Genomic DNA, 14,498 nt, shown 5'->3' with positions numbered 1-14,498 from the left:
TACCTTGCTGAAAGTAGCTGTAACTGTCAGCAAGGCAAGAGAATTTTCTCTTTACCGGAAAAAAAAAAAGAAAGTATTTTTGTCTGAAAAAAATCAACTTTAAAGTAAACGTGATACTAACCTCTTTTTTTTTTTATGGTGTGGCACTGGCAGCACTTCCGTAGTTCGGTTACGACTAACTACAAGGTGGTCGAGTTACGTCGTTTCGACTTGACTCGTCCGTAGCATTCCCTTTTGATTCGTTTCCTATCATTAATCACGCAATTTTAAAGTTTTGTTGTCTCCAGCAACGGAAGCCCAACGTCGTCTTCTTCAGAAGATGTCGAACAGACGGTTTTAGACGTGTCCTGAAAAAGGACGCGTCTCAACTGTCAGTTCGACAGCATCTGAGGAAGTTGACAGTGTACGCAGCATGTAGTCAAAGTAAAACGAAAACCTTTTTTGTCTTAAAAATGAAAAAACATGAAGACGAGATGAACTTTTTTTTTAGCCGTCCATCTAGCAGGTGGGCTCGCCATTAGGCGCGTCACATTTCCGTGTTTTGTGAAACACAAAATATTGTTCCCTGCTCACCTTTGTCGCGCAAATATGTTTTTTTAAAAATTACTGTACAAAGTATTTTGATGTAAATATTTACTTTAACGGTGAAATCCAACTTAAGTCGAAATTCGGTTTACATCGCCAGCGGAGAAATGGAACTCCGTCGTAACTCGAGGACTCCATGTACATTGTTTTTGTTCAAGTCACACACAAACACAAAATTAATGACGAGGGAAATCAGTCATAGAAGACGTTTAATTGGAGAAAGAAATCCTTGAAATCACTCAATCAGTTTTCAAATTCAATTAAAGTCATCCACTACGACATCTACAAGTTGTCAGAAAAAGGTTAAAATCATGCCTCTTAGCCTTTGTTGTACAGAAAAGATCAGCTTGCTTTTCTTTTATAATTATTTTTTATTTCGGGGGGGATTTTTTTTTTCTTTTTTAAGGATGACAAGTTTATAAAACCGCCAATGCTCATCAGAGGATTTCTTATAGAAAACATCCCAGAAGAAGAAGAAGAACAGAAAAGGCATCACACAGTACGTCACAAAGCGCCGACATGTTACAGTACTGTACACGGGTCCTTGAATGCACCACAACCACTTCTGCTGCTGAGGAGAAATCAAATCCAAAAAACAAAAATCAATTCAAAACACTGTTAAGTCGACTGAGCAGAGCGCCGCCCCGCGTGTTGTTGGCAGCTGACAAAATGAGGTAAATATGTCCAGAGAGAGAGAGAACACAAACAACAACAATAACAACAACAATAACAGCCCCCCCGCCCCACCCGCACCACAGAAAAAAAAAAAAAAAAAAAAGCACCAGAGGTTTGGCGTTCAAAGTGGACATTTAGCTTATCACGGGACAGCACGTGCGCATCGTCTTCGCCACGGGGACATTTCATGTCAAATCTTTAGAGTGCGCTCACCACAAGATCTTTGTGTAGGAAAATCATTTGATTCAAGTCTGGTGGGGGGTGTTGGGGGGGGGGGCAACAAAAAGAGGCCAAATGGTTGAGGGGGGGACGACAACATCTAGCTCGAAGAAACAGGATGTGCAAGCTTAAGTGTGCATAGAGATCAAATTGCAATAAATATTAATGTGATAACTTGACATTATCACCATTTTTTGACTTGGTCAAAAACTCTTTGAGGGGTGATTGTACAATTTCATGATTCTGTTTTAGTTTGACTAAAAAATAAAAATAAAAAAAATCTTTTGTGCCTCAAGGAGAGCAATAAACATCGAAAAGCCCCGAAATACGACCAAACATTCATTATTTATTTTCAATAATATATATATATATATATAATCCTGATAGAAATCACTGATTTGTCAAAGTTTTCCCACCGACTTTCACTTCCTCTCAATGGCTCTTCCACGTTAAAAAGCTTTTTTTTTTTTTTTTTTAACTTCTGCATCACAAAAGCAAACAAAGAACAAAGTGAGCGCTTGTATCGCTGTTTCTTTTTTTTTTTTTTTTTTTACACTGAAGTATGAAACTTTTCAAATGTAAACGGATCCGTCTTTTAGGCTTTAAACTGTTGTAGCTTCAATATGACACAAAAAGCCCGTCTTTGGACCGCCGAGGTAATTGTAGCTTGTGTGTGTGTGTGTGTAAAATAAGCTTGAAATGTTTTCCAAACATGTCCTATTTGGAGTCCATCCTATTTTGAGGTATTTGATCGTGGGGGGGTGGGGGGGGGGGGCAGCCAAGTAGACGCCCTTGGGAACTGTGACCAAAGGGTCTTGATGGAGGAAGGCGATGGTTTCCTTTCACGCCACCGGCCGATGCTGACTTCCTACTTCCTGATTTCATTCACAATCAACTTATTTAAGTCCCAGAGAGCATTTGGGGGTCCTGAAATGTCCACAAAATGGACGATTTTGCAATTCTCACGTTTAACGGCAGTCAAGCAAAATTCGCTATGGTTTACCTCTCGAACCGCTTAACAAAAAACATGACGTGTGGAACCTGGAACCTTCAAACCAGAAGCAAAAGTGTCTTTTTTGAGGTCTAATGGTTGGCAAGTCTATCAAATTTCATGCGGTTTGAGAAACTGGTTTCAGGGTCTGATTTAAAAAAAAAAAAAAAAAAAAAGCCATGCTCTGATCTGGTAGAAATCGAGACAAAATCCCAAGTTGAAGGAGCCTTGGAAATATGAGCTTTAATGGCCACGTCCAACCAAAATGGCAGACGAAGATTTGGACAATTTTGAATGAAAAAATGGCTCCAAACGATGACTGGATTATTAAAATAGTTGTGGCTCAATTTGATGATGGATGACTTGCCGATTAATTTTGACAGCTCTACTTCAAGCTAAATAGTGACTGCATGTAAACGTCGTCCCTCACATTTTGCCACCTATCTTGGGAACGTAAGACTTGAGGCGTCAATTGTTCCGGCAGGTAATGGGGGGGGGGGGGGGCGTCACGGCGTCACCTTTCGAGAGCAAATCAAGTGATTGTGAATGAAGCCTTTACAAGCAACTGCAATCATCTTCCTCAGAGCTTCCTCAAGAACACCCCCCGCCCGTAAACATCCGCCCACCCGCACCCGCATCGCCCGCCCTCCTCACCGAAGACGGCCAAAAGGACGGGCCGGGGACGGCGTTCCCGCACAGGCTTTTTGTGGAAGTGTTCAAGTGTAGCTTAATACTGTGAGGTTGTTGGGCCGCGCGGGCTCAGTAGAGTGAGGATGAGGAAATACGCTTGTGAGCAGTTGTGCGTTGCGTTCCAAAAGAGCCTCTGCGGGAGCCCCGTTGGAAGCGTCCGGACTGTGAGGCAGAGGTGCGAGTGCCGCCGAGTCACAGATGTGCGAGTCACGCCGGGAGTCTCATTTGCTGCCAGTCGAGTCGAGTCGAGTCGAGTCATACAATCGGAGCCACTTTGCGCTCACAAATTGGACTTGGCCGAGGTGGCAGTAGGAACACGGATTGTGTAAAAGGTCCACAATCCGTCTCCATACTGTCTTTATGAACTGCTCAACTACAAATTCAACATAAAACTTAGTGAGCCAAGTTGACATTAAACTAGCTAACGTCTTTGAGGGTTTTCTCGTCAACAATGAGGTCAGATCAGTGGCTCTTAACTCTTTGACTGCCAGACGTTTTCAGAAAAGGGATGCCGTGGGTGCCAGCCGATTTTAAGCATTTTGACTGATCTTTCAAGGTCCATAGAAAATTATGTGTTTGGACTATGGAAACACACATACTACCAAAAAAAGATTGGACTCTCATCTTTCATCAGAAAAAAAAAGTTTGTTTCTACCTTATTCCGTTTTTCAGTAATCCACAATAGAAAATGGTTAGTTTCACCTCTGTTTTGAAACAAACGTCTTTTAACGTCTTTGGCACTCCTCCATAGGATGTTACTAAACGTTATTCAACGTTTTTGGCAGTCAAAGAGTTAATTAAAGTTGTTGGTCGGAGCTACTTCTAAAAGTGCCACGAGTGGCGCGCTAATTAGCATTAGCCAGTCCGACTGGAGTAGAGCATGAGGATGCTTTGCACATCTATGATTCCAGGCAGAAATCATTGTCAATCAAACCGATTCTGAATCGAATCGCAGACCCAATAATCGGAATGGAATCGTGAGACAGTCAAAGATTCCCACGGCTTAGGGAAAAAAAAATCCTTTAAAGGTATTATTGGTACCTGACAAAATAATAAAGCAAATATGACCAAATATGAACTTTTCACTGCTGGAAATGGCTGAATGAGGCAAGCGTCCCTTTCGAGTCAAGTCACGTGACTGGCGACCCCCACCTCTGCTGTCAGCCGGCTGGAGGGAGGGGCCGAGCGGCCGGGGCCGAGCGGCCCGGCACGCGCGCCCCCGCCGGCGGCTCTAGTTGGACGCGGCGCCGTGGCCCGGCATGTTGGCCATGCCGCCCACCCCGGCCATACCTGAGGGCCCCCCCATGGAGGGAGGGCTGTGCTTGGCGGGCGAGGTCATGTCGGCGCCGCGCCCCGGCGGGGCCTGGGGGGCGTGCTGCAGGGCGTGGCGCTCCAGCAGGGTGCGGTGGGTGAAGGCCCGGTGGCACACGTTGCACTGGAAGGTGCGCTCGGCGCGGTGCGTGCGCATGTGCACGTTGAGCGAGCTCTTCTGCGTGAAGCGCTTGCCGCACATGGAGCACTGGAAGGCGCGCACGCCCGTGTGCACCACCATGTGCTTGAGGAGGTAGTCGCGCAGGGAGAAGGAGCGCCAGCAGATGGAGCACTGGTGAGGCTTCTGACCTGCGGGCAGGCACGCGCACGGAGCACAATTCATTTGCGGGCCTGCGAACGCTCGGCTCTCGCGTGACTTCAGGGATGCCGCTCGACAGGAACGTCGCGTCACGTCAAGCGCGCGATTGGGACGGAGACGTCGTGCACATTAGTATGTACGCAACATACATAGACTAGAAGCGCTTCTCAAACTTTTTCTTTTACCATAAAAAACATTTGTGCCTCACCAACAAGGTTATTTTAGTTAAAAAAAATAAAACGAAAATTCAAAAAACGAAAAAACTACATTTTATGTTTACAAAACTAACTATAATTATAGCAAAAATGTCCTTTGTTTTGGTCTTTGGTAATTGATTGAATGCATGAGCCTTTGGGGATGATTTGAAGTATATTTACTTCAATGTTAACCAAAATAAAGACGTTTGAAAGTGTGTCACACTGAAGTGATCTTTTCATTTTACCATGTTTATTAAATATTGTAATACACATTAAAAAAATACAAAATAAAACAAAAACTAATACTGAAATTAACTCAAATTAAACTAAATCTAAGCTTTTTTTTTAAACTAATAAAAACTAAAAAAAAATAATTAAAACTAACTAAAAAAAAAAAAAGAAAACTGCAAAACTATAATAAGCTCACCAAGTACCGCTTAAATTGTAATATCACAAAAGTCTTATATAGCGCTAAAAAAAAGAAGAAGATGAATGCTGCGTACTTACCAGAGTGGATGAACATGTGCTTGCTGTAGTTCTTCCTGGAACGTAACGATTTGCCACAGTGCGTGCAGTCAAAGGAGGTCTCGGATCCTTGGGAGGACGGCGAGGGGCCCGAAGAGCAGGCGGCCGTGTTGGTGGCGGCGGGCGGCACTGGTGTCATGGGGGCGGGGGGCACCGCCTGTTGGCCGGCTTCCGCCCCCGCCATGGTGTCCATCCCGCCCATGTAGAACGGCGGCGGCTGCGATTGGCTCACCGGGTACTGGAAAAGGAGCTGCGGGCCGAGCATCTCGTCACATTTGGTTGCTCAACAACTATTAGGGCTGTGACGAGCAATATTCTCAATAACTCTTTGACTGCCAAAAACGTTAAATAACGTTTAGTAAAATCCTATGGAGGAGTGCCAAAGACGTTAAAAGACGTTTGTTTCAAAACAGAGGTGAAACTAACCATTTTCTATTGTTGATTACTCAAAAACGGAATAAGGTAGAAACAAACTTTTTTTTCTGATGAAAGATGAGAGTCCAATCTTTCATTTGGTAGTATGTGTGTTTCCATAGTCCAAACACATAATTTTCTGTGGACCTTGAAAGATCGGTCAAAAATGCTTAAATCGGCTGGCACCCACGGCATCCCTTTTCTGAAAACGTCTGGCAGTCAAAGAGTTAAATTATTTTTTCAATAAATCAATGACTTACTTCCATCTCTTCATTTTAAATTGACACACCAAGAATTTTTTTCTTTTTTACAAATTAATTATGATTTATTTACTGAATTGGTCTGTAGTATCCAAAATGCTGATGATTGTTTTGCAACGCAAAAGCAAAAGTTTGCAACTGTGTTATTTTGATTTTAGGAATATTTATTTAACCGGAATAAGGACGTTTGAAAGTGTCACACAGAAGTGGCGTCATCTAGCAGCAGCCAATAGAAAAGCAGCTTCAGATGATGTCACTTCGAGGCGACAACCAAATGCAACGCTCGGTAAAAAATGCGTTACCATTTTTTCATTTGACCATTTTGTTTATCAAATATTGCGCAAGTCCAGAAAGTCAAAACCCTGTCACAGTTTGGCTTTAATCCGGGGTGCTAGCTAGCTAGCTCGCATCATTGGCTAAAGCCAAAATGTCTAGTAATACAAAAAAGTAATACACATTAAAAACAAAACAAAATCAAAAACAAAAAAAACTCATATTAAAACTAACTACGAATAAGCATTTTTTAAATAACTAAAACTAGTAAAAACTAACAGAACCGCTCTGAAAACTAACTCAATTTACAAAAACAAAAACTCAAAAAGAAATAAAAACTAACTAAAATGAAAATTTCGAAACTATAATAACCCTGGAGGTCACTGAACTTTGTTAGAAATTATATAGATATCTATTGCCAAAAAAAAACATCAACTCCAATTTAAAACTGCAATATTTTTCAAATCTTAAACATATGCTTAAAAAAAAAAATCAACAAAGTTAAGAGTTGGAGTTTTTTATTTATTTATTTTTGACGGCGATTTTTGTGAAAGTTAATAATGGCTCCAAATGATCGGCCATCTCGACTATTAATAATCCATATCAAACACAGTATGAAAGCGCGCACGTACCTGGTTGTTGAGGGACTGCGAGGTTGGGGGCGGAGTCAAAGGCTTGCTGACCCGTCCTCTGGGATTAAATGCCAAGGCTTGAGGAGGCTCACTTTGCGGCCAGAAACTTTCGGTGAAGACGCCCTGCTCGTCGTAGAAGTCCTGGAAGACGACACACATGCGGTCACAATCAAACACACGGCATTCCCCCCAACCCCCCCCCCAAATTATTTTTTGTGCCCGTCCTGGATGGGAAGCGAGCGAGAAAACTTTGGACGCTCACCTCCATGACTGCAGCCCTCGTCTGAGCCGCGGAGTCACGCTCTTAATTCTTTAACGTACCCCTGCCTGGAATGTTGTGTGTGTGTTTTTTTTTTTTTTTTTTTTAAATGGTTATTATAATTGCACAAAACGTCGGAAAGAACGCTGCCATCGGACTGGTCGGGCCGCATCGCCGGGCGTCTTTCCGCGCGCGTTTCACGAGCCGAGGCCGCTTTTTAGTGCCGACAGCAATTAAGCTGTCGGTTGTGACAGATCCCTGCGGTCCGACGAGTCCCCTCCGCTTTCGACAGTCACGCGCGCACGCACGCACGGCACCTTGAAAATGAACACAATAAATCATGCAAGCGCCGCCGCGCTGGTTTGAACGGAGACGAACGCTGTCAACTCGGAGAGGAGTTTTTGGGCCAAGCTGAATTTTAGACGCCTGAAGAACGCAAGTCAAGTCAAGTGCACACTTTTTAAGAACAAAAGGTGATGTGCAGCGTTGTGGGCTTAACCCTCCGGATTCGGTTGGTTTGTCAGCAACGGCAATAATGTTCGCCAGTCAGTTTGTTTAAGGTTGAAACAACACATCCCAATAAAAATCAACCATTTTTGCTGCTAAGATTTTAAATAAACCTTCTTTTTTTTTTTTTTACTCTTTGACTGCCAGTCGTTTTCAGAAAAGGGATGCCGTGGGTGCCAGCCGATTTAAGCATTTTTGACTGATCTTTCAAGGTCCATAGAAAATGATGTGTTTGGACTATGGAAACACACATACTACCAAATGAAAGATTGGACTCTCATCTTTCATCAGAAAAAAAAAGTTTGTTTCTACCTTATTCCGTTTTTCAGTAATCAACAATAAAAAATGGTTAGTTTCACCTCTGTTTTGAAACAAACGTCTTTTAACGTCTTTGGCACTCCTCCATAGGATTTTACTAAACGTTATTTAACGTTTTTGGCAGTCAAAGAGCTAAACAAGTTTCATCGGGAATAGGTCAGTTTGACCTGCACTTTATGCCACAAAAAGCCTGGAAAGCGTCAAAGGAAAACCAAAAACCCCCCGTTGAGGCATATGATTTGTTGTATGTTGTTGACTAATCTGATCTCATTTGCAAGCCCCCCCCCCCTTTTTTTTTTTTTTGCCTAGCCTTGACTTAGCACATGGAAAGCTTGCGAAGCAGTAGATGAGGGCGTGTTTTTGGCGGAGGGCCTCCCGGTCACACAGGTTCTTCCTTCAAAGTGTTGCGTGCCTGCCGTTTGCCTCGCAGCGGCTTCGTCGGCTCGCGAAAGGAGGGAGGGGGGAGACTTTCCCCATTTTCAATTTTTGGGAAGCGCCACTAATGACGCCGTTCCTACTTGTTGTCACGCGGGCCCCTCGAACACGTGTTGCACCTTCACACCGCACGTGATGAGTCGTCAAACAGGGTGCGAAAGCGCCTCATTTCTGGAGCAACGCGACTCTGGAGGCGAAACTCCATCGTCCAAACGGGCTTGAATCCTCCGCAAGAATTGCTCCACCGTTTTTGTTCCGCGATGTTCGTCACTTTCTCTTCAATTCTTGTTTCGTGCGGTGGAAACTCAGAAGGCAGCCTGCACACTGACTTCCCATCAGCAGTTACGAGCATTGAGCTCGAGTTTTTTGGGGGTCAGTTTTGTTTGTAGCTTGCAAAATAAATAAATAAATAAATAATCATTTTTGGATATTGGGTGGAAGAGCAGGAAGTGATGGCTTATCTGTGCAACAAAAGCAGTTATCGTGCATCCCTTTCATTTTTCAATAAAAGCTTAGGGAAATTGTTCTCATTATCTTGAATGAATCCATTAGTTCAGTTTTCATTGCACACCACATGAGCAGCCGCTGGTCATAATAAGGAAGCCAACCGACATCAAAGTGATTTTCTGGTATGGAAGCTGCAGCAGGGTGCGAGTCGTCGTCTATTCCAGCTCTTCCATAATGCACGCCGTTGTTTGCACAAGCTGCCTTCTCCCTTAATGCGGTCTGTTGCACGAGCAACGCCGCACGCTCCAAATGCGTCCGTTCTAACCTCACCTGTCCGAAGCCCGCCATGGCGCCCTGGGGTCCGCCCTGCTCTCCGTCCCGCCGGCCGTCCTCCAGGGCGAAGGCCGCCCCGTCGCCGTCCTGCACGCCCTCGTCTTTCACCACCACGCCCTCACCGCCGCCTCCCAGCACCTGGGACGCAACACGGAAATGACATGTGGTGGGGGGGGGGAGACGCGCACACAAAATAAAGCAGCCGCGTCTGTTAACGGCCCACGGTGAGCACGCAGACGTCCACAGCTTCCAGGGAGAGGCGCACTGTGCGCCGACATGTCAGTCATGTGCGGCAATGCAGTGCGAGAGGAGGCAAAAAGCAAAGAAAAGAAAAGCGATGCAGCTCTGCATGCCTGAAAGCTGTAACCATGGCAACCCTTCCCCATAAACCCCCCTGCCATCCCTACACCCACACCAGAGATAGCAACAGCACTCGCGCTCTGTACAGATAGTTGTGTTATATATATATATATATATATATATATATATATATATATATATATATTTATATATATATATATATGAAAAGTTTGTGAACCCTGCAGGCATGGTCAGATCTTTTGTATAAAATAACCTTATGAAATGTTTAGTCATCCCCAAATCTACAATACTGACATTGAAAATAATAGACTTGAACAAACAAAAAATGATAACATTGTCATTCATTATTGAGCAAAAGTTGTTGATTTAAGAAAAACTCAAAGACCTCTACATCCCAATATATTATTAGAATTATTTTTCATAAAAATTGCATAAAGTTAATGGTAACAACGCAGAAGGGCGGCCGATAATGATATCGGTTACCGCCGTAAGTACCTTAAGGTACTGGCACTGATACCTGGTATCGGTGGTCACCCATCAGAGTCTATACCGTTTTTTGGCCATCGATTCCGACAACCAGCTTCGCAGTATCGACCGATGCCGATACCATACCGATACCTACGTGTTTTTTTTTCTCAACATGAAAGTGTCCTGCCATTGGTTCAGAGCATCTGATCCGAAAAAGATCCAATCTGTGGATCAAATCCGTGATTTGATTCGAACCGTGACTTTTGTGATCCGTTGCACCACTACTATTTTTGTCATTTTTTTTAAACATCGAGTCATGATCGACAGAGGTTGAAAAAGTAACAAATCTATTTTAACAACGCACAGTGGAGAAAATACAAAAAATGCGATAAAAAAAATGACTGGGATGTTTTTGAAAAGTGTATTTCTATTTCGTGGATTTTCACATATTGAACTCAAAAGTCAAACGTTTTAATTATTTATTTATTATGTAGTCTAGTTTGGTGTTTTTGAACCATGTGCCTTTTTAAATTGTGCCGAAAGCTGCTGGAACAAAATGTCGTTACGCTTGCATAATGACAATAAAGATTCTTGAAGTCTCCCTTTCGGGTACTTCGCACCGGCGACCCGCGCTCACCTGCAGTCTAAGCGGCTGCCTCTGCTTGCGGCTGTGGCCGGCGGGCCCCCGGTCCCGGTCTCCGTCCCTGCCGCGCTCCCTGCCGTCCAAGTCCTCCTCTTCACTGAAGTGCTCCATGCCCACCAGCTCGTCGGCCAGGTCGGCGGCGTTGCCGCGGACGCCGTCCCTGCCGACGCTGTCCACGCCGGAGCCGCAGCTCGCCGACAGGCTGCCGGCTTGGGCGGCGGCCCCGTTGTCCGCCGTCTGCGCCAGCAGGTCGCGCAGCTTGTAGCGAACGTCCTGCGTGCAGCTGGGGCTCTGCTTCATGAGGCCGCCGCCCAGGCCCTCGCCGCCGCCGCCGCACAGGGATGCCGCGCCCATGTCCCCCAGCGCCATCAGGCTGTTGGCCTGCTCCATGGGGCCGCAGGGTTCCTACGCATTGGGAAATAGAGCCACACAAAAAAAATCCAATCTTTTTCCTAAACCCTGGTTAAAAAAGAATGTTGCAACCACACTATCAACAACAAAAAAAAGTTGGCGCCGCCGTCCTAAAAACTAAAACTATTAAAAAAACAAAAACTGCTAATCCTCCAATATGGGTTGATTTCCCTAGTTTTTGTTTTTTGTTTTTTTTTATAAAAAGGGAAACAACATTTTTAGTTTTTCTACATTGGATTTTTTTTTTTTTTAATTAATCAGCCAATTAATCAGTTGTTGAAATTTTACTCTACTAAATATCAGAATCTGCATTAAACAGAAAAAAGTGGCCCGGCCCCAATTAGTGCTAATAATAATAATAATAATAACAACAACAGCCCATGCAACGGTTTATATTTTTCCCAGGCCTAGAAAAAAAAAGTACATTTCATACTTTTCCCATACTTTCCATACTTGCGTAGGAACCCTGGGCCCGGGCCCGCTCTCGCCGCCCATGTTACTGGCGCCGCACTCCACCATGAAGTTGGGGAAGTTGGGATATCCGCCGCTGCCGCCGCCTGAACAGCTGCCGCCGCTCTCCCTCCCTTTCCCGCCGCCGCCGCGCTCCTCTTGCTTGGGGAGGACACCGCCCAGCATCCCCCCACCGGCCGCCGCCGCCGCCGCAGCTGCCGCCGCCGCCGCCGCCGCACTCGCCGCCTTCCTCTGCGAGATAATCTGCGTGCACTCGTCGATGACCGTCTTGATCTGCAGGATGCTGGCGGCGGTGAGGATGCAGAGCGCCTGCGACTGGAGCACCACAAGCGAGCCGCTATACATGAAGTCCACCAGCTGCTTGACCGTTTCGGCGGGCACCAGCGGTGGAACGGAGATCTCCGAGTGGCCCAGGAGCAGCTTGTCCTGGAAGAAGGGGCTGCCGGCCGCCAGGACGCAGGCGTGGGCCCGCAACGAGGCGTCGTGGATGCGCACCGTCACGTCGCAGAAGAGGCCCTCGCGCCGCTGGGTGCGCAGGGCCTCCAGCACCGACTGGCTGGAGTTGTGCAGGTGGATGTAGTGGACCGTCTCGGTGCCGGGCGCCATGGCGGGCGGCGGCGAGTTGCTGGGGACCGGGTGGGGGTGGGGGAGGGGAGGGAGGTGCCTGGGATTCTGCGTCAGCTTGAGGGATGAGGAGGACGGGGAGGGAAACGGGTACAGCGCATGGGCCACGGTGGGGCCGGGTCCCGACTCAAGGAGTCATGGGGGCGGATGCCGCTGTGTGAAGCGAGCTGCTGCTGTCGCTGCCCTCCGGAGCAGGGTGGTCTGGACCGCCGCTTGTCACCGTTTCTGTTGAGGGACAAGACAAAAATCAGCTTTCCCCTTTTCTAAGCATGATGCTCGGGAGGGGAAGAGTAATCCGCCGCAGCAGGTAGTGCGAACATGACAACAAGATGGCAACGGCGTAGTTTGCGGTTTTAGATGTTATACTCAGCTCATCAAAGCCCAGTTTTAAATCTGTAAGAAACTATATTTTAACACACAGGCACTTAATGGGCTCTATCAACAAAGCTGTGGTAAAAAAAAAAAATGAAGTTACCATTGTTTATTATTTTTCCTATTTAAGTTTAACAAATCTCTTCAGATGTTGTTTGCATTGGATTGTTTTGCTATTATGGCCTAAAAATGTAAATCAATAACTTTTTGAACATTTGACTTTAGGAACGGCAAAGCGGACTATAAAATAAAAAAAAATACAATTGACTTGACCATTATTAAACATGTGTTAAAAAGCGGTTAATTTTATAAATATGTATATGATGGGTGGGGTCAGTCACACATCTCGCGAGACCTAAAAACACCGTTGCCCAGCTTCTTGCAACTAACGTCTTTAAACGTTAGGCTTCAAGCGTATTATCAAATGTACATTTGTTTTCGCTTTGGAAACAAACAAACGTTCACATGTAAACCACTACTAACTCGCTAACTGGTACCATCATCTCAAATTACAGCGAGGTAAGTGGGCAGCTAATGCTAACGAGAACTCAAGTGCGCGGACACCTGTGATCGTTTAGCTACGACAGCTTCGTTCGTTTTAATGGTCAAGTAGGCAACCCTTTGTGGGCAAAACATTAACAAGGGTGGCTTGCGTGGTTGAGCCGAGTAACAAAAAGAAGAAACGGCACACGAATTAGACACGTCGGACCCACATGCATGGAAACTCGCTCTGTACAGTCTGTCCCACTTGAAGGTGGCAGGCTGGCAGCAGTTTGACCGGAGTGACGTCATCGAGCAGTTTAGTCAAAACCCGGGTGACGTAGCCAAGGCTAGCTCAGCGCTAGCTGTTGACGTTAGCCGCATGAAAATCCGCGCGAAAATTCTCATTTCCAGTCGACTCAACAAACACGTCTCCATAAACGTCCGCGGATGCCTGCTAAAAGTTCACAATTAAAGCGGCTACCCGAGCTCGGTCGACACCCCCCCTCCCACGTTCCTTAACCTAGCTACATGCTAAGTGTCAAGCTAGCACGTCGAGCTAACGAGCTACTCTTCCAGCATATTTTTCTGCAAGGTTTAGCAACGTCACCACCAAGTTCACACGCGGTAAGCATGCACGCACGATTTTAAATGCCGTTTGCATACCTGAGACGTGCGCTGACACTTCTCAACTCTTGTTTCTTTATCGTCTTTTTGTTGCTTCAGCGGGGTGGATGCAGTAAGAAAGCCCGCAGTTGAGCTGCCTGGCTGAAGGTGGTGGTGGTGGTGGTGGTGAGGAGGGCTGGAAACAAACACATGCACGCCCACACACACAGCGCGGCTGGGACGTGATGTTTAAACCACAGCAAGAAAAAAATGGTGGTGGTGGGGGAGCAAGAGCAGACAGAGAGGCAGAGCGCTCAAAGAAACACACGCATGCTCACAAGACGTCTGGAAGTCGGACTGTCAATACCTTTGACGGTGCCAGTCGCGTTCAGGAACACCTGCAAGCGCCCACGCATTTTTCGCGCAGCGATGTAAAGACAAAGACTATTGTTTCGATATATTCAAGATGAAATGAGGCAAACAGCTTTGGCTGGCTACGGGCTGACTTACTGCTGGATTTTTAACTATTAAAGACAACAATAAGCAGAAAATGCCTGATTATGGGGTTTTTACTCTCTTTTTTGTGTGTGCCTCTAACAGGTGGTTTGAAAGTTCCTGAACGCATCGCCCAGGAATGACACACAAGCATACGCATCCGGAATAGCTCGTGTGAGTGATTTATTTACATCATCGTGTATAGGCTAGCGGCTAA

At 45.8% G+C, this 14,498-nt stretch overlaps 1 protein-coding gene across 3 annotated transcripts; it reads right to left on the bottom strand.

Moving 5' to 3' along the window:
- Positions 1-777: 777 nt before the first annotated feature.
- zbtb45 (zinc finger and BTB domain containing 45) lies at positions 778-14,128 on the bottom strand. 3 transcript variants are annotated; one of them, XM_077571614.1, is made up of 7 exons: positions 13,847-14,128; positions 11,687-12,553; positions 10,817-11,227; positions 9,388-9,528; positions 7,092-7,232; positions 5,495-5,762; positions 778-4,780 (listed from the first exon to the last, which is right to left on the bottom strand). In XM_077571614.1, the coding sequence occupies exons 2-7, from the start codon at positions 12,308-12,310 to the stop codon at positions 4,392-4,394; spliced, it is 1,974 nt and encodes a 657-aa protein (XP_077427740.1). In that variant the 5' UTR covers positions 12,311-12,553; positions 13,847-14,128; the 3' UTR covers positions 778-4,391. The 3 variants fall into 3 exon arrangements, with proteins under 3 accessions (XP_077427740.1, XP_077427738.1, XP_077427739.1); XM_077571612.1 differs by having other exon boundaries at positions 11,678-12,553; positions 13,847-14,123; XM_077571613.1 differs by lacking the exon at positions 13,847-14,128 and adding an exon at positions 13,414-13,511 and having other exon boundaries at positions 11,678-12,553.
- Positions 14,129-14,498: the final 370 nt, after the last annotated feature.

The sequence above is a fragment of the Vanacampus margaritifer genome, chromosome 7 (genome assembly GCF_051991255.1).
Source record: "Vanacampus margaritifer isolate UIUO_Vmar chromosome 7, RoL_Vmar_1.0, whole genome shotgun sequence".
Taxonomy (NCBI): domain Eukaryota; kingdom Metazoa; phylum Chordata; class Actinopteri; order Syngnathiformes; family Syngnathidae; genus Vanacampus; species Vanacampus margaritifer.
The sequence above is the reverse complement of the archived record's forward strand: the minus strand, read 5'-3'. Positions and strand labels throughout refer to the sequence as shown.